The 25,206-nt window shown below is 38.6% G+C and overlaps 1 protein-coding gene across 1 annotated transcript in view; it reads right to left on the reverse strand.

Moving 5' to 3' along the window:
• The window catches only part of LOC124605139 (DENN domain-containing protein 5B), a 474,504-nt gene that overhangs the window by 79,961 nt on the left and 369,337 nt on the right, over positions 1-25,206 (reverse strand). The window contains exons 7-9 of the mRNA XM_047136622.1: positions 10,742-11,087; positions 6,975-7,162; positions 6,091-6,302 (exon numbers count right to left, since the gene is read on the reverse strand). Of these exons, the coding sequence (XP_046992578.1) occupies positions 6,091-6,302; positions 6,975-7,162; positions 10,742-11,087 (746 nt within the window). The remainder of the gene's footprint in view (positions 1-6,090; positions 6,303-6,974; positions 7,163-10,741; positions 11,088-25,206) is intronic.

Consider the following 25,206-nt stretch of genomic DNA (forward strand, 5'->3'; position numbering starts at 1 on the left):
TAACAATATTCCGAAAAGGAAAGTTCCCACTCACTATATAGCAGAGATGTTGAGTTGCAGATAGGCACAATAAAAAGACTGTCACAAATCAAGCTTTCAGCTAGGAAGGCCTTCGTCAAAAATAGACACACAGGTACACACTCACGCAAACGCAGCTCACACACACACGACTGCCATCTCAGGCAACTGCTAGCAGCAGCACCAGTGCATAATGGGATTGGTGACTGGATGGGGATAAGGAGGAGGCTGGGGTGGGGAGGTTCAAAAATGGTTCTATGGCTCTGAGCACTATGGGACTTAACATCTATGGTCATCAGTCCCCTAGAACTTAGAACTACTTAAACCTAACTAACCTAAGGACAGCACACAACACCCAGTCATCACGAGGCAGAGAAAATCCCTGACCCCACCGGGAATCGAACCCGGGAACCCGGGCGTGGGAAGGTGGGGAGGAGGAGGGATAGTAGGGTAGTGGTGGTGGATAGTGATGTGCTGCTGGGGAGTGGGCAGGGATGAGATAGAGAGGGGTAGGGCAGCTATGTGCAGTCAGGAGGTTAGATCGAGAGCAGCGGGTGGGGGGTGGGGGGTTAGCATAAAAGGAGAGAAGTAAAAAGACTGTGTGCAATGGTGGAATGAGAGCTGTGTAGTACTGGAATGGGAACAGAGAAGGGACTGGATAGGAGAGGACAATGGCTAATGAAGGTTGAGGCCAGGAGGGTTACAGGAACATAGGATATATTGCAGGGGAAGTTACACCTGAGCAATTCAGAAAATCTGGTGTTGGTGGGAAGGATCCATATGGCACAGGCTGTGAAGCAGTTATTGAAATTAAGGATGTCATGTTTGACAGCATGCTCAGCAAAAGGGTGGTCTACTTGTCTCTTGGCCACAGTTTGTCAGTGGCCACTCATATGGATGGACAGCTTGTTGGTTGTCACGCCCACAGAGAATGCAGCACAGTGGTTGCAAGTTAGCTTGTAGATCACATGACTGGTTTCACAGGTAGCCCTGCCTTTGATGGGATAGGTGATGTTTGTGACTGGACTGGACTGGTGTAGGTGATGGTGGGAGGATGTATGGGACAGGTCTTGCATCTAAGTCTATTAGAGGGGTATGAGCCATGAAGTAAGGAGTTGGAAACAGGGCTTGTGTAGGGATGCACACATATATTGTGTAGGTTCGGTGGATGCTGGAATACAAATGTGGGAGGGGTGGGAAGGACAGTGGGCAGGACATTTCTCATCTCAGTCGAAACCCTGGCGGAGAATGTAATTCAGTTGCTCCTATCCTGGGTGGTACTGACTTACGAGGGGAATGCTCCGCTGTGCCCAGACAGTGGGACTTTGGAAGGTGGTGGGAGACTGGAAAGGTAAGGCACGTGAGATTTGTTTTTGTACAAGGTTGGAATGATAATTACAGTTTGTGAAGGCCTCAGTGAGGCCCTCGATATATTTTACTGCTTGTTACTGCAGATGTTACAACCACGGGTGGTGCTAGGCTGTACTGAATGGACTTCTTGGTATGGAATAGGTGGCTGCAATCAAATTGGAGGTATTGCTGGTGGTTAGTAGGTTTGATATGGACAGAGGTCCTGATGTAGCCATCTTTGAGGTGGAGGTCAATATATAGGAAGGTAGCTTGTTGGGTTGAGTATGACCAGGTGAAGCAAATGGGGGAGAAGTTGTATAGGTCCAGGAGGAATGTGGATAGGATGTCCTCACCCTCACTCCAGATCACAAAGATGTCATCAATGCATATGAACCAGGTTAGGGGTTTAGGATTCTAGGTGTTTAGGAAGGATGCCTCTAGATGGCCCATGAATATGTTGGCACAGGATGGTGCCATGCAGGTGCCTGTAGTTGTACCCTGCATTTGTTTGTAGGTAATGCCTTCAAAGGAGAAGTAATTGTGGGTGAGGATATAGTTGGTCATGGTGACTAGGAAGGAGGTTTTTGGTTTGGAATTCATTGGGTGTTGGGAAAGGTAGTGTTCAATTTCAAAGTTTCAACCCTATTTACTATCTCTCCACCATGTGTCATACTTATCACTGTTGTAGTACCCCTACATTTGCAGAGCTGAATATGTTGTGTCATTTTAAAATTGAGGGTGAGATCATTTGCAGAAAATTAGTCAATGATACTTTTAAGGATCTTATTTACCAGTTCTTCTGTTGCTGTATGTATGCTTGGACTGGTTACAATACTTTTGCCACCTACAAAAATAACTAATACTGCTTGTTGTATTTTACACGGAAGATCATTTACATATATGACTCACAGTCTTCGAGAACCCCATAAATGATTGCCCCCAGTTACAATAATGTCCATGGATTATACTGGTTGAATTATGAAGTACGACTTTCTGCATGTCATATCTAGCCAAATATGACATTATCCATTGGCTGGCTATACCATCAATCACATAAAACTTCAGTTTACTTAGAAGATGAACTGTTTGTTTCAAACAATCACACTGAGGAAACATGTAAATAGCATTCGCAGTAGAGCAACTCTTCAAAATCCAAACTGTGATTTGCTAAGGATTTATCATTGCACATGTGTGATATTTTTCTCAACTACATCACCATCACAAGAATTTTGGAAAATGATATCAGTAGTGAAATGGTTTAGTATTTATTCACATCTCTCCTATCACCTTTCTTAAAGAGGGGTTTCACAATGGCATATTTTAGTCTCTGGAAAAATTCCTTGAGTTACTGATTCATTACATATTTCAGATAAGACAGAGCTTATTATACAGGAACAGATATTTAATTCCCTATTGGAAACACCATCAAATCCAGACCCGCTTTGATTTTTGAGAGAATATATAAGTTTCTTAATAAAGAAGGAAAAGCTGATGATACGTTCATATGTCAATCTTATGAGAGTTGCTTTTTCACTGTACTCCCATGATTTTTCTCTTTTAATTGTTTGTCCCTATACTTACTACTACGAGGCCTGTTCAGAAAGTAAGCTCTGATTGATTGCCAAATTGAAACCACAGTGAACATCAGAAATGTTTTACTTGTAACAATTAGCTACACCTTTCAGCTACTTCTCTACGTAGTCGCCGTTCTGACTTAGACTTTTGTCATAGCGTTGTACCAACTTTTCAATAGCCTCATCATAGAAGGCAGCCGCCAGTGCTTTCCGCCAATTCTCCACGCTGGCCTACACCTCGTTGTCTGTGTCAAAATGTTGTCTTCAAAGACAGCGGTTCATGTGCCCAGAGATGAAACTCAGGGGGAGACAATTGCGGACTGTATTGTGGGTAATCTCACATTTCCATTTGAAAACGATGCAGGAGCATCTTCATTGCCCCTGCAGAATGCGGCTGAGAATTGTCTTGAAGAAGAAACAGCACGACAGTTATGTAATGTTAGCTGCATAGCTTCAGGCGAAATTTCTCACCAGGCCCTCGTACTTGGCAGCAGACACTATTTTCTAGACATCTTTACGCACTCACTGCGAGCTCAGAAATGAGAAGAGCTACGTGATGCTAACTGGGGTTATACTAGAGACACTACCCAACACATCTGTGCAAAGCTTTATCGGATTTTCATAGTCGTTTCCATTTCGCGACCGATCGGAGCTTACTTTCTGAACGCCCCTCGTATATTTACTAAATGATTATTTAATGTATTTATTACCAGTGACTCATCATTTACAGGCCTTCCATTCAGTTCGATATTGATGTTATGCTGTCTGTGGCTGGTCATCCTGCCTCTTATTTCAGTACATTTCATACAGCCTTAATTCTGTTGTCAGAATTACTGATTTCTGACATTATGTGGATGTTCCTTGTTTTTTTTTTTTTTAATAAACTTTCTTAGTAATTTTGAGTAGTTCTTGTAAAGCCCAACTACTGCAGGATTTCTTAATTGTTCTTGCCAACAGATACATTTCCATTTTCCATTCACAAGATAGTGGTAAGTGGTTTTTATGTGATTGTTTCATGTCCTTTTTGATAAGCTTATGTGAAAAGCTATTTTCAAATAATTATACGAATTTAGCATGGAGTAGATTAAATTATATGCCAGCATTTGGTTCATTATAAATTTCATTCCAGGTCATCTCTTGTAAGCTATTCTTAAAAACGCCTGTCCAGGGCTCATTAATTATTCTAACTGGTTTCAACTGAAGAATATCCATCCCTCAGGCACTAACCTAAGTAACTATGCATCATGATCATAGAGAGAGCATTTGACACTCCATAAACAGTTATTTCTTGCTTTGAGCTTCACCAAAGAAAACATTATTAATTCTGGTCCTATTGTCTTTATCCATGCATGTTGGAAAAGATAATTACCTTCACCGAACTGTAGGATCCAAATAAACTTTCCAGATCATTTTTCCAATCAGAATCCTTTAGAAGATCTACACAGGAGTCACCAAGACTACTAACTACTTGCTGCTTTCTCACAGAAAGCATGGTAAGGAATCAGGCATAGTAAGGAATCCATATTCCTCATGAACAGTTCAAAATTTTACAGTGGGAATCGATATACTGTTACAATTAAAAGTGAACTATTTTTCAGTGTTCCTTCACAAGCATACACTTTTGTTTACTGATCACTACAAAATTTAGGCGCGCAGTCCGGAACCGCGCGACTGCTACAGTCGCAGGTTCGAATCCTGCCTCGGGCATGGATGTGTGTGATGTCATTAGGTTAATTAGGTTTAAGTAGTTCTAAGTTCTAGGGGACTGATGACCACAGATGTTAAGTCCCATAGTGCTCAGAGCCATTTGAACCATTTTGAACTACAAAATTTACTTGTCTCAATGTTTCTGAACTTCCTTCCTGTTTAGATATAATATATGTAACAACTCCTCCTTTTCCCACATCAACTTTGCATGAATAAGATGCTAGAGTATAATCTGTTATATGTAACTTATCTAAGACTGTGCTTATGTGGTGCTCAGATATGCACAGGATGTCTATCTTTTCAGAGTTCTCTGCATTTTCCAAACAGACAAAAGCTAATCTACCTTATTACTCAATACTCTAATATTTTGATTAAATACGGAACTTCACTTTTCTGTGTGTCGTAGGCATTTTGTGGGGCTCTTCTATTATTTTGACTTCTTTCAGAACAAAGCACCTGAACCCTTGATTCTAACCTAAAAAAGATACCTCCCCGCCACTAGTAATCACAGGGGCTTGAAGCTCAGCCAACCTATCTTTCCACTTTTTATTCAGATGTAGGCCATGTCTAGTATATTCGCATCTCCCAATGGCAGCAACAGCACTACAGCGATATCGTCTACTACGATTACCAGCAATTCATGTACAAGGTCAACTGCTCCCTTGGACTGTGTGTTCTCACCTAATTTGCTAAAGAGTGATCCATCATAACACCCCATTAACAATATACATTTGAAGAAATTTTTATTTATTACTTTAAAATTCTCTGCTTCTGATTGCAAGGAAGTTGCTACAATGCCTGATTCTGAAGTGATAACAAATAGAGCACTTGTTCACCAAGAAAAGATGGCAGAGGCTTTGAGCAAGAAACTATTTTGGCAGTGGCCTAAAGTGGTTAAGGAAAACCACAGAAAATCTAAATCTGGGAGGCACTGCAGGGATTTCACACCCACTCATTCTGAATATAAACCCGTGGCACTTCATTTCAATTCTACACTTTTAAATTTTTGCTAGTCAAGGAAACTAGTTTCATAATTAAGTATTCAGGAACGTGGATATCTTTCAGTGGTGAAAACACTCCATGCTACCGGAAACTGCCAGGTGTACATGTAATGACTTAGGAGAAAGTCTGCAAATAGTAATAAAACAGTGTTCTGTTTTTTGCAACTATATTTATAAGCAGCATGTGATTTACTAAACCTCCTACCGTACCAAACAACAACATGCAGCTTTTTCTACACTTGTTGTTCTTTTATCTTACATACAGTGCACTTCTAGCACCAATTTATTTCCTCCTCACTTCATGTTTCCAAAATCTGTGATGTAATATCACACATATTTTTTTTTATTTTAATTTTTTAGGATAACATGCTCTTTTAAATAATTTACAATCCAACATTCAGCCATACTGCAAAATTTCACCAGCATGAGAAGAAACATACCTGAGAAGCCTTATTCGTCTATCAAATACTCTAAGATTGGTGTCCACTTCACTCCAAGTGGTCATGATCTTGTTGTCAATTAACGTAGCAAACATCTGGCTTTCTATGAAACGTGAAAGAAAGGGCAAATGTTGTTCAGGCTGATCAACCAGGAAAGTAGCTTTGTCAAAGTTTTGCATGGAATCCCTGTCACTTAACCACTGTTCCTTATCCTGCAACAATTAATGTCAGTTTTTCAAGTACATATAAGTGTAACATACATGGGGAAGTATCTATTCAATTGTCTTCCAAACAGTATCAGCAAAATAAAGAACATTAATACCTTTAGTGTACCCTCAAAGAAATACTGGAGAAAAATCCATTTTATTGTGTAAATGAATTCACTGATTATTGCAAGAAAAACACAAAAATGTGATAAGAAGTTGCCATCATTCAATTCAAAAAACAATATACATCCATGTATGTAAATTTGAATGTAAGGGAAAAATTCACACTATGAAAAAGAACTGAATACACTGTGCAATATCATAAATGTGTTATGCTGTACTCTGTGCTATAAATGCAATAAGTTACAGAAAATTACTGTACAATTAAAATGTCAAGGCCTATATATAATCACACAGCTTGTGTCAACTGAAATACATCAAATGGCTAAATAAATAAAGGAATGTTCAGATGAAACTGTTATAAAAATTTACATATACAAGCTTATCAATTTTTTCACAGAAAAAAATATTTAAATTGGATCTGCTGAGAAATACTGAAAATTTGTGATCTGGAGAGTACTTTATTTAAAATATTTCCTCAATGAGGATTGTATCTTTTGCTCACTATCAACATTCACAGACATAAAATTCAAAATTGTTTTCTTCTACAATACTTACCTGATTTGGTGGAATAACAAAATGTTCATACGCCGAAAAAATGTTTACAAAGCGATTCAGAAAAATTTCTCTGACTGCATTGTTAAACCGCAAGTCTTCAACGTACTGTTGATGTTCATTTAGTTCATAATCTGGATCACGGCAGTCATTATTAAGGTTTCCATCGACAATATCATCCACTCCCACACCTGGAGAATTATTGAACAACATCAAATGAATCCCTTGGGACATTCTATATATGTTCCTTCTATAAGATAGAACATATAGAGATGAACATAATGCAGTTTAAATTTATCATCACCACCACACGCAATCACAGCTACTTGTATTCATCTTGATAAATACAGAGCAATTTAAAATTAAAATAGCAATTACAAACAGATATAACCATTTAAAGCATAGCAGCAAATCAATAATAATCACAGAGAATGTACAAGGAAGTTCAAAACTTCGATCATTGTGCAAGCGCAGTGAATCTGAAGCTCATGCATGAAGAGTGGCACTTAGGTGAAAGTTCCATGTTATAAGTGAATATGGCAGATCCCATACAACAGGCATTATGCATGTTAGAATTTAATAATTTTCATTTCAGCATCACAATGCAGAAGTTCTGTCAACAATATAAACAAGGAGCTCCAAATACCAACAACATCTGCAGTACGGATCAGCAATTCAAAGAAACAGGATGTTTGTGCAAAAGAAAAATACTGACTGGCCTCATGTATCACCACAAAAGAGTGAACGAATTTGCCTTTCATTTAACCGTAATCCATAGAAGTCTACGTAAAAAGAGAGCAGGGAGCTACAAACGCAACAAACAATAGTTTGAATTCTATCCAGAATGAAGCTGAAAATGAAACTGTAGTTATTTCATATATTAGAGGAACTGAAACAGGTAGAGTAAATTAAATATGTGAATCAGTCTAAAGCAATTCTGGAAGCTATGAAGGAAACAGCATTCACTAAATATCTTATTTTCAACAATGAGATAACTTCCACATAAGTGGCAAGCTCAACTGGCCCAACATTCAATTATGGGGTACAGAGAAGCCTTTGTGTGTAGCTGAACATCAATGTGACTCACCAAATGTTAGTGTGTTCTATGCAATGTTGGTGCAAAAATTGTATGTTCCATTTTTCTTCAGTGAGCTAAGTGTTTCAACATATCTATAACAGCACCTGCTTGAGCAATAGCTGAGTCTCATCTTAATATGGATTCCACGGATTACATCTTTCAGCAAGATGGAGCACCTTCACATAGGGATCTAGATGTTTGCACATTTTCAAATCTGCATCTTATAAACTGCTGGATCAATCTATTGGACATGACAACACTGTGCTCTGCTCTTGATCACCTACATATCCAGACTTCATATTTCTTTTTATGGGGTTATGTGAAAGATTTAGTGTATTTGTGCCTCCATTGCCAAAAACAATTTCAGAATTCAGAATGAACATAACTAATGCGCTCGTGTTGAGGACTCTACATATGCTCCAGAATGTATGGTATGAAATGGATTATTGCTTAGATGTAGCCCATGTGTCCAAGAAGAGCCATATGAAACACCTATAAAACACATTTAAAAACTGAGCTCTTTTTTTAATCTATACATTCTCTGCAATTCTTATCAATGTATCATTCTTACCAATGTTATCACTACGATTAAATACTTACAATCAATTTCAATCATTATATTTGAACTGTAACATTTTAATAGCAGTGGGGTCATAGCCATGATAAATTTATTGAAATGACATCAGTTTGACACATTGGCTGTTATTGTTAGGATGAAACAATTTTTGCTGTGTTGCTTTTCTCAAGTGTAAAATATATTTTGATAAAAACACAAACTTGGCTAACAGTCAATGTATCTGTCTATGTGAAATTTTAGAAGCAGAGCGTGGCTGGCAGGAATTTTCAAGTCATAGACATGACACCAGGTGCAACAAAAAAGGTAGTTGCACTTATATGAAACTATGCTTAATGTAACATCTAAAGTCCAGCCAACCATGCTCTGCTTCTAATATTGTGTGATATACACAAGTACACTTCCTGAACCCAAATATGGGTTTAATTGTTTATTCACAGCTGAAACTATATAGTGATGAATAATATAAAATGCTGGTTTAATCCGAACAATAACAGTCAGTGTGGCAAACTTATATCATTCAAGATATTTTGAACTGCCCTGCATAATTCATTTAACAAAACCAAACAATACTGTAATTAAATATTGATTTTCATTAAACATTATGTTTGGACCAACAACAAGACATGATGACCAATGACACACACAAACATTTTATTTTAATATGTATTTTTAGGTAACAGTTTTTACTGAAAATTCTAAGTAAAAGAAACCTTTAATTTAGGAAAGGTATTGAGACAAAGCAAACCTTATTTTAAAATGTTCAAGAGACACAGGAAATTCTTTTCTGATAAAAACACCAGTGTGTGTGTGTGTGTGTGTGTGTGTGTGTGTGTGAGAGAGAGAGAGAGAGAGAGAGAGAGAGAGAGAGAGAGAGAGAGAGAGAGAGAGGAAGGGAGGGGGTTGGGGGGGGGGGGGGTAAGCTGCCTGCTTTGTAGAGGAAAAACATTGCCCCAGCAGAAAGTACAGACCTGTTGATGTCCCATTTGAAATCTATGGTTATGGAGGTGGGTTAAATCATCATATCTTCACGCTTACAATAAATGCTACAACCATTCTCATTAAAAAACAGTTATAACATACTGGTTGCGCAGACCTCGTGACAGTCAGCCTATCAAGTTGTGGATGGTATTTCATGATCCAACAGCAGAAGTTGATGATCATTCTCCTGTTGTTATGAAGCCAACCCAGATGCCAGTTGTCATAGAACACATGTAACTAAAAATTACAATACCCACTTGCAGAAGTAAGAGTTTAGATTTATTTAATCAAAGTTGCAGCAATAGCCACAATAATCCAGACTGGAGTTCCCACATGCTGAGCAACTGTATAAGCTATTTGATGGATTTTCTTCGTCTGGTTCCCCACTCCTCCTTCCTTTTTTGTGACACTATAATAGTAGAATCTCTATGTTACTGGGGTGAAATGGTGGTGGAAAATAATTATCAAGAATGCTTTTAATTTATTTCCTTCAGCATCACCTGAGGTAATCGGTATTTGTCAGATCATAAGCAGGGATAGCACTATGTTGTATGTATGTATTTACTCTCTAAAGCATATTTCTTTGTTTTAATAACTGTATTCTGTAACACAAGTTGGTTAATGCACTGAACCATAAATAGTGAACTCTATGAAACAACGGTCTTCAAATGATAGTGCCAAGTGGACTAAATAGTGCCACATGGTCTGTGTAATGGTTAATTGGGTGGCATAATTAGAGAGGTATGTGGTGTCTACCACTCTGCAACCCATTAATATCAGCATCAAAAGCTCGTAGTCACTACTTCTTTTCAAATAGCTCCTCAGTCGCGTGATGACACTGAGCTGACCTGGTTCTGTCTGCCCCACCCAGGATAAATCATGGGAAACATCAAAGCCTGAATGAGGGGCTTCTGTGTGGTACTGTGTGGTAGCCAGTCATATTGACAGCTCAGCCAAAGGAGTTGACTAGTCTGTTAAAACAATACTAAATAATCAAAACATACACAAGTACTATGATAAAACACGTACCGGAAATGAGTTGCAAAATACTGATTCAATAAAATTACTAAAATAAACATATATGAGTCAATAACAAATTAAAATAAGAGATACGCAAGTTGAGATGCTAAGTTGTACCTTTGCTCCGTACAATTGCAACAATTCTCTGGAGTGCATCAGACTGAGGTGAACCTGATGATGAGTGTGACCCATCAGATACACCAGAATCTGAATCATGAGACCAAGAGTGCTTGCGGCGTGGCTGGATTTGCGACTGAGATGGAAGGATGCAGCTTGATGTCATGATATCACCCTGACCACCAGACACATTGGCTAAATCTAATGTCCCTGCTGACACTCTGAATTGTTTCAGCACTTCCACTAATTCCACTATAAACTCTTGCCTTTGTGGAAAGCTTGGAAGTTCCTCAGGCAGCTGCACCTTCCTCTGATCAATATCGACAAAGCAAAGATTGCCCTGTTGCTGCAACATCCACATTACATTAAGCAAATAATATATATAATTTCAGATGTTTCTCATCTAATCAGAAACATTTACAAAACAAACTTGCACTACTAAGCACAAAAACTGTTGTTAAAGCAATCAAAATAATAATAGTAATTGTTGCTCTTATATGTAACAGAATACAATCACATATTCAGATTGTATAGGTAGGCTTCCTCCAAAAAAGCCTGACAACAATGTTCACTCTTCTTTCTCATATCAGTGCATCAACCATCAATCACACACATTTGATGAGCATTTGTATAAACAAAACTGCATTGGTGGTGCTTTGCTGCTACAAAACATATAAATGTTTCCATTTTATTTGTACCTCAAAATGTTCTGATGAAGTTTTGTCATCCTCAGTGTGTAATCTTTATTCAACTGCCTTATATTAAAACATAAAGCATTGTAGTACATCAGAGGCACTCTGTTGTGACTACCTTCATATATCTTTGGATTACAGCAAGCCACCGAGTGATTATAATTAAAGTGCAGTTGTTCACAGAGGTCCAGTGTAGGCTGTAATTATCATATGCCAGTGAAACTTTGTAGATATGCTAATGCATTAATGTGGACCTAATTTAACCTGGAAAACACATTAATTCCAATTTTGGCCACCAGATGCAGATCTGATTCTGTAAATTATAGAAGATGTATAATGTTTCCATATGAATGGATTAGGAAAGAGGAAGGCACAAAGAAGGTCAAATAAGTAAAAAAGGCATAATGTTAACTTTATTATTAATCACTGCTTAAAAGATTTGTTCAATATGTTTAATATCAACATCGGAGAAGTCAACAAGATACTGCATCCACAAAACGATGTGATCAACATCAGCCTGCGGCTGTTCCAGTGGAATTTGAACAATGTGTTCCTGTATACTGGCAGACTCAATAAGTCCCTGTTAAACACGTTCTTAGAGATAGGCCAGAGTCACGAGTCACATGGATTCAGATCATGTGATCTTGCAGACCACGTATCTAGAAAACCTCAGCAGATAACTCGTTCGTGGAAGGTTGCATTAGGCAGATCTTTCACTGTGTGAGTGACATGAGGTTTTGGCCCCCCCCCCCCCCCCCACCCTCCCATCTTGCATGAAAACAGGGGTTTCCAAACAGTTGCACTCTTCCAAAGCAGGTATAACATGCACACATCACGGTACACCTGACAGGCCCTATGAGTATATTCTCCCCAAAGAAGAACGGAGCGAGAATAAAAGTGCTCACGAATCCACACACCACAGTCACATATGATACATGCAGTGGCTCTTCATGCATACCAAGTGATTTAACAGGACCCAAATTCGACAGGTCTGTGTATTCACTATAACCTGCAGTGTAACGTGTGTTGTCCATCCGTGCTAGAAACAGAAAAGGAAATTTATTAAGTTATCGTGGATGATGAGGTTTCAGCTGCTGCACCGTCTGGCTCTTGTACAGTAGCAGTGTAAAATATACCACAAAACTTCCCATACTGTTGACCATTGGATGGACTATTCTTGTGACACTGCACTACCACTACCTGTGGCATGTGCTGCATGGTCACTTACAGCAACAGCAACCTCATCAGTAACTTCCACGAGGCCAGGATGCCATCTCCTTCCAGGTGCCATACGAAGCTCACCCATGTTTTCAAATTTTATTATCATTTTCGGGCCTGTCCTCAAACCTTTCGGTGATACTTTAATTGCTGCTGTCTACAAAAAAACAGTTTAACTAACTGCTCATGGTCTCTCTTCTTGATTGTCATACAGTGCACTCATGTTAAGCTAGTAAAATGACAAAATGGATGTCATACAATGCACAGTGCCAGATCCCCACTTGGCAGTGAAAATCAGAACCATTTTTTTCCCCAGCATATATAATTCCACATTAAGGCATTACCGTCTCTATCAAGTTTCACTGCCATATAATAATTACAGCCTGCACTGAACCTCTGCGAGTAGCTGCACTTTAATTATAACCACCTGGTATAACACATTAAGTGAAAAAAGGTGCAGAGGATTCTCCAGTGACAGAGGACACTATCTGACAGAAAATACTATTTCTCTGTTTGTTTCACAGTATCTCATATTTTCATTTTTAGAATAACAGAGATGTACTGTAAAAGTGTTGTGTATATTGTAGACTTATGCAATAATTTCTTTATACACAGGAGAAATAAAACATTAAAAATGGTCTATATAGGAAACTGGTTACAATGACATCAATGTATGTGTAAGAATCAAAAGAACAAGAGACAATTGACAATCAGAAACAACAGTGCCCAAATGTACTCCCTCCTCAGTATGAAGATACAGATCCCCAACATGATATACCATAAAACCGTTTAAATTAACTTTGATTTTACCCTAAACAGGCTTTGCGATTGACTACAAAGAAGAATTGACAAAAGGGCAGCACAATTCATGAACGTAAGTGTTACATAAATGTTTGAGCTGTTCACCAGTAGTCTATGAGCTTTAATGCATTTTAGCAGTTTTCATCGACATAAACTCATGCTGCAGTGTTCTTCTTCAGTATGTCAGTGTAGAAGTGTGCACAGAATCAGCTAAGTGAGAAACATCTATGCAATACATACATTTTTCATAATTTTTCCTTGATTTTATCAATGCCAATTTGTACTGCGATATATTGTGAAATTTCGAAAATTCCTAAGTGTTGCAATAAACTCGTACTGTTATTGTCAATTATAGGCTTGCTGTGCTCTTAAATTTTTTGAGAACAGTAGCCCTTTCCTCATTCAAAACAATCATTCGTTAATTTCATTGTACAATTATGTGAGAAGTTGGTTATTTTGAGAATTTTCAGACACTTGCAAAACAATACTTTTGTAAGTTACTGGTACATGTGTTTTGGATACATAATTTATTTTGTAGCAGATCAGCACTTTTGGTTCACAGTTTTGCCAAGAGTATATCATCCCAGAATTACATTGTATATCAACACAAACAAACACGCGTTTTTGGAAATTTTCAGAAGCTACCATTGTCTTGCATAATCCACAAGGAATTTTAGTAAATCGACATCTGTGATTTTGTTACTGCATCAGATATTCTAACCAATATATTCTGTTACATCCAGTTTTCCCTTATAGAGAAGTAGCACTACATATTATCTGCATTTACTGTAAATAACTCTGCATCTGAATTTGCAAACAACTACAATTAATCTCAAAACATTTTAGAAAATTATAATTTTTACCTCAAGTTTTTGTGTTGCATTAATGGAAATCTTTGCTTCAGTTCTTATACGGAATTAGCAACTTTTTAACTCAACAGATTAAAAGATTATCAGTGGGCTTAATTTAAAGTTACTTTTTCACTGCCTTTAATACATTGCACCAGCCAAAATGCAGCCCCACTGTGAACACAGCATGAATTGGTGAACTTTTGTAAGCAGCTGGAAATCGCCCTAACTACTGACAAATGATAGGCAGCTGCTGCGAGTCGATGTGCTGGAAGAGCTCCCGAGAGTCGTGTACCTCAAGTACTATCCTCTCCTATGGATCCTGTCTCCTCTGCAGAAGGTACAGGATCTGGCAATACTTGTCCACTTGATTGCAAGTGGTGTGTCCATGGTAGAACTAGGTGTCCTGTATTGGGTGAATTGGGACCAAGGAGAACTCAGGGTATTGTGCCAATTGCTCTAAGCAACAAGTTTGAGGTGCTCTCTCTCAACAAAACAAACTGAGACAGTGGGACTCATGTCACCTGTTTTGGGGAAACCTGTTTCGTCCAGTGTCAAGAGGAGACAAACACAAAAAGGTAGGCACCTATTATTCGTTGGCAGTTCAAACATACAGTGAATGATGGTACCACTTAGGGAAATGGCAGCAAGGGACAGGAAAGGACACCAGGTGCACTCAGGGTGTATGCCTGGTGGGCCTCATTCAACATGCTGAAGAGACTATTCTAGCAGCCACTGAGGGAACAGAGTGCAACCAACAACAGATTGTGGCACACATTGGAACAAATTATGCCTGTCATCTGGGCACCGAGGTCATACTTGGTTCATTCCAGTGACTGGCAAAGAAGGTTGAGAAGACCAGCTTTGTGCATGGTGTTTCGACGAAGCTCGCAATTTGCAGCATGGTACCCAGAACTGATCATGGCCCTGTGGTTCTGATGAGTTGAAGGACTGAACCAGAGATTTTGAAAATTCTGTGACAAGCTAGGCTGTGACTTCCTGGACTTGCGCCATAGGGCTGAGAGCTGTAGGTTTACCCTAAATGGGTCAGGTGTGCACTACACAACAGAGGGTGCTACTCAGGCAGTTGACTGTGTGCCGACTCTCCATCCAATCCAGATAACTATAGCTGTAGGAAACCCAAAAGTATCAGTGTAAGATCAAAAGAAATACCTCCCACAGCAGAGAGTATTAAAATCCTGGCGGTAAACTGCCAAAGCATTTGAAACAAAGTGCCAGAGTTTGAAGCACTCATGAAAAGCAGTGAAGCTCACATAATACTAGATACAGAAAGGTGGTTGAACCCGTAAGTTGAAAGCAGTGAGATTTATGGGGAAAATTTAAGTGTATATCGACAGTACAGGCAAACGGGAAATGGAGGTGGCATATTTGTCATAGTAGACAAGAAACTCAACTCTGCCGAGATCAAAACTGAAGCCCCATGTGAAATTGTTTGGGCAAGAACCAGTACCAGGGGCAGTCAAAAATGATAAATGGATCCTTCTATCACCCACCAGATTTGTCTCATGATGTAATGAAAAACTTTAGAGAAAATCTCAGTAGAGGAACTATGGCTCAAGTTTAAAAGAATAGTTGACCACACACTACACAGATATGTATCCAGTAGAATAGTCCATAATGGGAGGGAAACTCCATGGTAGATAGTCACAGTACAATAGGTGTAAAACAAAGCTTAGGGCCGTAGATAGAGAGATGCTGAATGAAACACATTTGACTGTCAAGAGACCAATGTGTTGATACATTCAAAGATTACCGTAGCAGAATATTGTCAAATGATCTATCACAGAACCCACAGAAATTCTGGTTGTATGTAAAGGCTGTTAGTGGCATCAAAGTTAGTGTCCAGTCCCTAGCAAATGAGACAGGAACTAAATTTAAGGGAAGCAGAGCAAAAGCTGAAATGCTAAACTCCATTTCAACTGTTCCTTTACAAACGAAAACCCAGGAGAACTGCCCCAATTTAATCTTTGCACTGCTGAAAAGATGAATGAAATAAATATTAGTGTCATTATGAATGTTGAGAAACAGTTGAAATCATTAAAACAGACCAAACCTCCAGGCCATGATGGAATCCCTGTTAGATTCTATACTGAATTTGCAGTTGAGTTAGCCCCTCTTCTAACTTTATCACAGATTCCTCAAGCCAAAACCCATGCCCAATTCTTGGAAAAAGGCAAGGGTCACACCCGTGCACAAGAAGGGTAGTACAAGTGATCCACAAAGCTACCATTCAATATCCTTGACATCAATTTGCTGTAGAATCTTAGAACGTAGTTTGAAACGAAATGAGGTATCTTGAACAGAATGACCTCCTCAATGCCAACCATCACTGGTTCCATAAATACCTATCACGTGAAACTCAACTTTCACTTTTCTCACATGACATACTGAAATCTTTGGATGAAGGCAATCAGGTAGATGCACTATTTCTTGATTTCCAGAAAGCAGCATTTGCCTCAGAACCACATTTATACTTATTGTCATATGGGGCATCAAGTGAACTTTGAGGTTGAATTGAAAGACTTTTTGATAGGCAACGCCTTCTGATCTATAGATGAATATCTTAACAGAGACTGTTACGCCTGCTTAAGTAAAAATATCTGTTAGATTTCAGTTTTGACAGCACTTTTTGTCACAACAGTCAACATTAGGTATTTTGTGTATGATAAATTTATTAAAAATGCATAACAATGTTTCATTCTGAGAACGTATTAATTCTGTATTTGTTAGCTGTTCAGGTTTACTGTATTGTATTCATGTAGTTTGACAATATCCTGACAAACAATCAGGGTAGTAAGTATTATATTCAAATGTTTTATGTTTTTTATGTTATACTTTCTGACATGTTCTGCACCCATGAGAATCATCTCATTTTTTGGGTCTATGGAACGAAAACCGAATCTAATCTAATGTAATCTAATCTAAGGACTTTTTGGTAGTGAGGACACGGCATGTTATCTTGGATGGACAGTCATTTCCAGATGTAGAAGTAATTTCGTGTGTACCCCAGGGAAGAGTGTTAGGATCCTTGCTGTTCATGTTGTACGTTAATGACCTAGCGGACAATATTAATAGTAATATCAGGCTTTTTGCAGATGATGCAGTTATCTATAATGAAATACTATCTGAAAGCAGATCTTGATAAGATTTCAAAGTGGTGTAAAGATTGGCAACTTGCTTTAAATGTTCAGAAATGCAAAATTGTGCACTTCAAAAAAATGAAAAAAAATATACGAGGGGCGTTTGAAAAGTCCGTGCGAAGTCCGAGAGATGGCACCACCGGCGCATATCAATGTCATGTTTAGTTAGTAGCTTCTTTGGAAAGAATGTGTTTCAAGTTTCAGCCATATAGGTGTATTTCTTTGTGTTTGGCATTCATGTGAATCAAGGAAGTCGAGTGATTGTCAAAAAATGGCTGAAAAAGAATTTCGAGTGGTGATTAAACACTAGTTTATGAAAGGCAAAATGCCTCAGGAGACTAAAGAGAAGCTTGATAAACATGACGGTGATTCTGCACCTTCAGTTAGAACAGTTTATAAATGGTTTCAAAATTTTTGAAGTGGCCGTATGGGCAGAAGTGATGCTGACCATTCTGGATGCCCTGTGGAGGTTACAACTCCAGAAATCATTGATAAAATCTATGATATGGTGATGGATGACAGAAGAGTTAAGGTGCATGAGATTGTTAGTGCTGTGGGCATCTCGAATGAACAGGTACATAATATTTTGCATAAACATTTGGACACGAGAAAGCTATCGGCAACATGGGTTCTGCGATTGCTCACGCTTGACCAAAAACGGAATCGTGTGAAGTGTTGCAAGGATGGTTTGCAGCTGTCCAGGAAGAATACCCAGGACTTCAAGTGTCGTTTCGTCACTGTGGATGAAACATGGATACATTACTATACTCCTGAGACCAAACTTCAATCTAAACAATGGGTTACCAAGGGAGAATTTGCACCAAAAAAGGTGAAGACCATTCCTTTGGCTGGAAACGTTATGGCAAATGTCTTTTGGGATTCACAAGGGATAATCCTCATCGACTATCTCAAAAAGGGTAAAACTATTACAGGTGAATATTATTCATCGTTATTGGACCATTTGAAAACAGAGCTGCAAGAAAAACGCTGGCGATTGGACCGCAAAAAGTCCTTTTCCATCACGACACTGCACCAGCACAAATTAATGTAAATAGGATTCCAACTCTATTCACATTCCCCCTATTCTCCAGACTTGGCTCCCTCAGACTACTATTTGTTCCCCAATTTGAAGAAATGGCTGGTGGAACAAAGATTTTATTCAAACGAGGAGGTAATTGCAGCAACTAATAGCTATTTTGCAGACTTAGACAATTCCTATTATTTGGAAGGGGTCAACAAATTACAACAGCATTGGATGACGTATGTAAGTCTCAAAGGAGACTATGTTGAAAAATAAAAACAGGCATAATCCAAACACGTAAGTAGTTTTTATTTTTGCATGGACTTTTCAAACGCCCATTGTAGTACCCTATGACCATAATATCAGTGAGTTACTGTTGGTACTAGCCAATTCATACAAATCCAACTCATACAAATTCCAGAGTGTAACACACTGTAGGAATGAAATGAAATGATCACGTAGGCTTAGTCAATGGGTAAAGCAGGTGGTAGACTTTTGGTTTATTGGTAGAATATTGGGGAAGTGGAATCAGGCAACCAGTTCTAGAATATTGCTTAAATGTGTGGGACCCATGCCAAATAGGACTAACAGGGGATACTGAATGAATACAAGAAGGGCAGCACGAATGGTCACAGGTTTGTTTAATCCATGGGAGAGCATCACAGAGATACTGTGGAACTGAAATGGAAAACTCTTGAAGATAGACGTAAACTATCCTGAGAAAGTCGATTAACAAAGTTTCAAGAATCAGCTTTAAATGGTGATTCTAGGAATACACTACAATCTCCTATGTATTGTTCACATAGGAATCAAGAGAATAAGATTACAATAATTACTGAATACACAAAGGCATTCAAACAATCATTCTTCCCATGCTCCATAAGTGAATAGAACAGGAACAAACTCCAATTACTGGTACAATAGGACATACCCTCTGGCATCACGTGACAGTGATTTACAGAGTATAGATGTAGATGTTGATGTAGGTGTAGAATATAAAAGCAATTCTGACAATATTTAGAACTATCTTCTCGATTTTAATAATTTTTAAGTTAGAAGTGTTTATTACGTGATCACTTGGACTTTTGAGAAGCTGTTACATCCTGACTGCTTATTTAATCCACAATCCCATCATTAATTAATTAAAACATTCATTCATCCATCTATCCATTCTGTCCCGTAGATCCTAATAAGAAGGAACACCTTCAGGGATATGGAACAAGTCAAAGTATATATTAACGAAAAACAAGAAAATCATTTCATAATTACAAAGAACGCTGTTACTTTTAAAAAATCTGCTGTTGTTTATGTGTTAGTGATAGCTAAACATTTACTTGATTATCGTTTCTTCAAAGAAAATATTTACTAACATCTGTAAATACTAAATCCTACCTACAGTACATTGCTGCTTATCATAAAACAACAGACACTGTCATGTAACTAACACAACTATTCAAATTCTCAATCTACATTGTCAGCAGCAAAAAACTGACATCACTATGAGAATTTGAAAATTCCAGTACATGCAACATTTTGATTACGCAAAAATACAGTTGTTATTTACTGTTTAATTACTAATAAATTATGGGGACACAGATCTCAGTATTATAATGGTGGCAGTTTGATCTCTGCAACATGAAATCAAAGAAAAATATAGTGTCAGTCAGCTCCACCAGTTATAATGTAAGAATATCTGCAGTGTTTTAAGATTTCATTGTGCAAAAGTACAGAGCTATAACTCTTTGACACTAAACTTGCAAATGGCATTCTCTCTGCATTAGAGTAGAAAATAAAATGCTGTTGCATATGATGATTAACTGTAACCATAACAGTCTGTAAAATAAAATTAACCCATTCAAATTCTTCCTACCAGGATAACTACAACTTACAGATATAAGCTGTAAGCATAACTCTGGATAGTAAATAATAATGATTCCTGCAACCATCATGTAGGGGCAAAACTTGCCTGTACATTTTTCTTTTATTCAAAACTCATAACAATTATTCTTCTGTTTTTATGAGCCATTTTCTATTTGACTTGCACCTTATAAAGTACTATACCGTACATTTCTATCGTTTTTTTTTTTTTTTTTTTTTTTTTTTTTTTAAACTGCGAATAAAAAATTTTGGGCCCAAGGGCACATTCTGTCCTGGGTTAGTACTACACGTGACCATAATTTTATTGTCTTCCCAACAACCACCAAGCATGGACAAAAATTGCCCGTACATTTTTCCTTTATTAAATTTCATTTGGCAACATCCACTGTGCTTTACAGTATCTAGTTGAGAGTCTAATAATTGAGTTTGATTGTAATTGTTGATTACTAGCAATTATTATTATCAGTCTGTCACAATAGAGCCAACACATTTCTTGTAAGATACAGAATTTTTGCTAAACTTTTAGTAGGTGACAAATTAACAGATTTAAGTGATTTTGAGTCAGATCATACAGAAGTGGAAGAGAATTCAAATAAAAAAATGGAGGACAATGAAGAAACAAACCATGAAGGCAATGCTCCAAATAAATAAGTCGTAAGTTCTGGTAGAGAGCATTGCAGAAGGGGTTTTGCCAACATAGTCCATGGATCAGCAAATAACTACTGCTAGGGAAGTAACAAGTATATGTGAATTATTTAAGAAATTTTTCACTCCTGAAACAGTACAGAAAATTGTTGACCATACAAATGAAGAAGCTGAAAGAAAAAAAACACGTCTCCTGCTAGCATTTCTGAAATATATGCTTTGATGGGAATTTTAATTCTAATGGGAATTAACCAGGACACCAATATTTCGTTATCTGATTTATGGTCAAAATTCATCCACTGACAAACTTGCGCTAATGTCTTTGCAGGAAACGGAAAATGTTCAAGTGGAGCAACAACTTAGCTTCAAATTTCTAGTGAAAGTGGAGAAAACTGGTACAGGAGCTCATAGCATGTTAAAGCAAGTATATGGAAGTAACTGTTTGGTGTGAAAACAAGTTTTTGAGTGGTGCAAAAGATTTAATGAGGGACATAAAACGACTGAAGTTGATCCATGCTCTGAACAACACTGACCATAAAAAACAGAAGACAACATCAAGAAAATAAGTAAATTTATCAGTGAAAATCATTGTGTTTTTCAAGGTTCTGACTGACATTCCTGAACAAGTGAGGCAATGAAGATCCCCTTTGTGGAACAGGAATTCCTGAACGCTTCACCAAGACAATGCGCCACCCCATTCCACCTAGCCTGTAAACACTTTATTTGCAAAATACCGGTCAAAACAATATTACCAAAAGATGAAAAAAACACACTGTTACAAACCAACATGGAAGAAAGGAAGCACACAGTTAAAAAAAATTAAATCGATAAACACAGAAAAATTTCAAAACTGAATTAGGCATAGTAATGGCATAATTTTGACCTTTTACATGAACCCCTGAAACATGTTTTAGCAAAAGACAAATATCGCCACGTGTATAAGCAGCCTAAATCACAAGGATTCAGCTAAAGCCAATATATGCATTCTTTGAGTTATAGCAAAAGCCGACAAATGCAATAAAATTACTCTCAAGTGTCTTCACCCTCTTTCCATAGCAAGCAGTTGGCAATAATGTACTAGATGGGCATGTCAGGTTGATGTATGCAATGTTCTTCATTATTGCAACAGTACTTGTTGGAGGGAATAGTGTTACAACCAGTTGTTTTCAGAGCACCTACAGCTATTTTAGAAAAGTATTCATTTGATGTTACTGTGTTAGTCCACAAAGAAGTACTGCAAGTTAAAGCAGAATAGATGATAATTACTGTGATTCTGAAAATGGCATACAGGTCAAAGAATGTTCCGGTGGCAGGAAATGCCTATGTAGCAAGCAGGTTCCACGAAAGAGGAAGGTTGCTAAATAAATGGAGAGGTGGCGACAGAACAGGAAGGGATCATGAGGACCTAACTATTCCCATTAAGAATGCTATAAGGAAATATAAATGCAGAGAGAGAGAGGGAGCAACCATGGCAGGACGAAACCCACAAGAGGTTATTTGCCTTCAGGTCTCACAGTCAGTAATACACTCCTGGAAATTTAAATAAGAATACCATGAATTCATTGTCCCAGGAAGGGGAAACTTTATTGACACATTCCTGGGGTCAGATACATCACATGATCACACTGACAGAACCACAGGCACACAGACACAGGCAACAGAGCATGCACAATGTCGGCACTAGTACAGTGTATATCCACCTTTCGCAGCATTGCAGGCTGCTATTCTCCCATGGAGACGATCGTAGAGATGCTGGATGTAGTCCTGTGGAACGGCTTGCCATGCCATTTCCACCTGGCGCCTCAGTTGGACCAGCGTTCGTGCTGGACGTGCAGACCGCGTGAGACGACGCTTCATCCAGTCCCAAACATGCTCAATGGGGACAGATCCGGAGATCTTGCTGGCCAGGGTAGTTGACTTACACCTTCTAGAGCACGTTGGGTGGCACGGGATACATGCGGACGTGCATTGTCCTGTTGGAACAGCAAGTTCCCTTGCCGGTCTAGGAATGGTAGAACGATGGGTTCGATGACGGTTTGGATGTACCGTGCACTATTCAGTGTCCCCTCGACGATCACCAGTGGTGTACGGCCAGTGTAGGAGATCGCTCCCCACACCATGATGCCGGGTGTTGGCCCTGTGTGCCTCGGTCGTATGCAGTCCTGATTGTGGCGCTCACCTGCACGGCGCCAAACACGCATACGACCATCATTGGCACCAAGGCAGAAGCGACTCTCATCGCTGAAGACGACACGTCTCCATTCGTCCCTCCATTCACGCCTGTCGCGACACCACTGGAGGCGGGCTGCACGATGTTGGGGCGTGAGCGGAAGACGGCCTAACGGCGTGCGGGACCGTAGCCCAGCTTCATGGAGACGGTTGCGAATGGTCCTCGCCGATACCCCAGGAGCAACAGTGTCCCTAATTTGCTGGGAAGTGGCGGTGCGTCCCCTACGGCACTGCGTAGGATCCTACGGTCTTGGCGTGCATCCGTGCGTCGCTGCAGTCCGGTCCCAGGTCGACGGGCACGTGCACCTTCCGCCGACCACTGGCGACAACATCGATGTACTGTGGAGACCTCACGCCCCACGTGTTGAGCAATTCGGCGGTACGTCCACCCGGCCTCCCGCATGCCCACTATACGCCCTCGCTCAAAGTCCGTCAACTGCACATACGGTTCACATCCACGCTGTCGCGGCATGCTACCAGTGTTAAAGACTGCGATGGAGCTCCATATGCCACGGCAAACTGGCTGACACTGACGGCGGCAGTGCACAAATGCTGCGCAGCTAGCGCCATTCGACGGCCAACACCGCGGTTCCTGGTGTGTCCGCTGTGCCGTGCGCGTGATCATTGCTTGTACAGCCCTCTCGCAGTGTCCGGAGCAAGTATGGTGGGTCTGACACACTGGTGTCAATGTGTTCTTTTTTCCATTTCCAGGAGTGTATGTTCCAGAGATTTTGTAAAGAAAGAAAAAGTTTAAGACTGAAACAATGCTCCTTATAAAAATAAAAGAACTATTTTACAAACATTTCAATACATAATTCAGGACTCCTCACACCAACAAACTGCTCCACTTGCAAAGTTGGTCTACTGGAAATGCAAGCAGAAACATGTCTGGAGAAGAAGAATGAACTGCAAAGTATACACATTGTTATATAAAATTCATGCAAAGTGGTTTAATGTTAATAAAGGGCGTTCATCCAACTGTCATTAAGATTTTCTTTGACATACAGCTAAACCAGCCTATTCCAAAACTATCAATCAGTGAGATTTTCTATGCCAGACAAGTATGGTTATATAATCTGTGCATCATGATCCATACTAAGGAGCAAAAAAAAAAAAAGCATTGTTTTCTACTCCTGGTTGGAGACAGAATCTTCACAAGGAAAATCTTAGCTATCATTTTAAAATGAATTGCTAGTGTGTCATCTCATACAAGAAAGGAAAGAAATTCGTTAATGTGTCAGCAATACATACTTTGGAGATCCAGTACAAGTTGGCATCCTGAGAATAAAGAAACCATGCATCCAACAATACTAGCATCCACCCTTTTACAAAAACAAAATATGGTTGGCAAAGGAAGTACTTTGAAGTTTGAGACGATGCAAAGGAGTTTTATACTAGATGAACAATTTATAAATGTAAGAGAGAAAACTTGACAATAACAATGTACCTGTAACAAGTAATACTTTCCATACTTTATGAAGTATTGATAATAATGACATAAACTAGACAGTTATCTTAAAACAGTTATCACAGTTATTACTGTATTATACCACTATATTTCTGTTGCTACTGTTTGTGTATTCTCAATTAAGATAAAAACTATAAATTTAAAAATGGAATATATAAGAATGTATGCCAAAATATGCATTGTATAACAATGTAGGCATACAATAAACACTAAAACACATTAAAAAATTAGTTGCAAAAAAATTAAAACATTATGAAGAACTAAAACAGACAACTGATACCAGCAGTAATTAAATGCATTTATCGAGTTTTTAAGAAAAAATACTGCTATAAAAATAAAATTTTAATATATTTCATCATAGTGCTTCATTAATGTCAGTGACATCCAGTAATCTTGTAAAAATTAAAATTTTTGAACATATCTACCTATGTGAAAAACATTAATACTCATTTTATGGAAAACTGTATCCGTTACATTTATCAAGTTTTGAAAAAACGCTCTTCA

This window comes from Schistocerca americana, chromosome 3 (assembly GCF_021461395.2).
Source record: "Schistocerca americana isolate TAMUIC-IGC-003095 chromosome 3, iqSchAmer2.1, whole genome shotgun sequence".
Classification (NCBI taxonomy): Eukaryota; Metazoa; Arthropoda; class Insecta; order Orthoptera; family Acrididae; genus Schistocerca; species Schistocerca americana.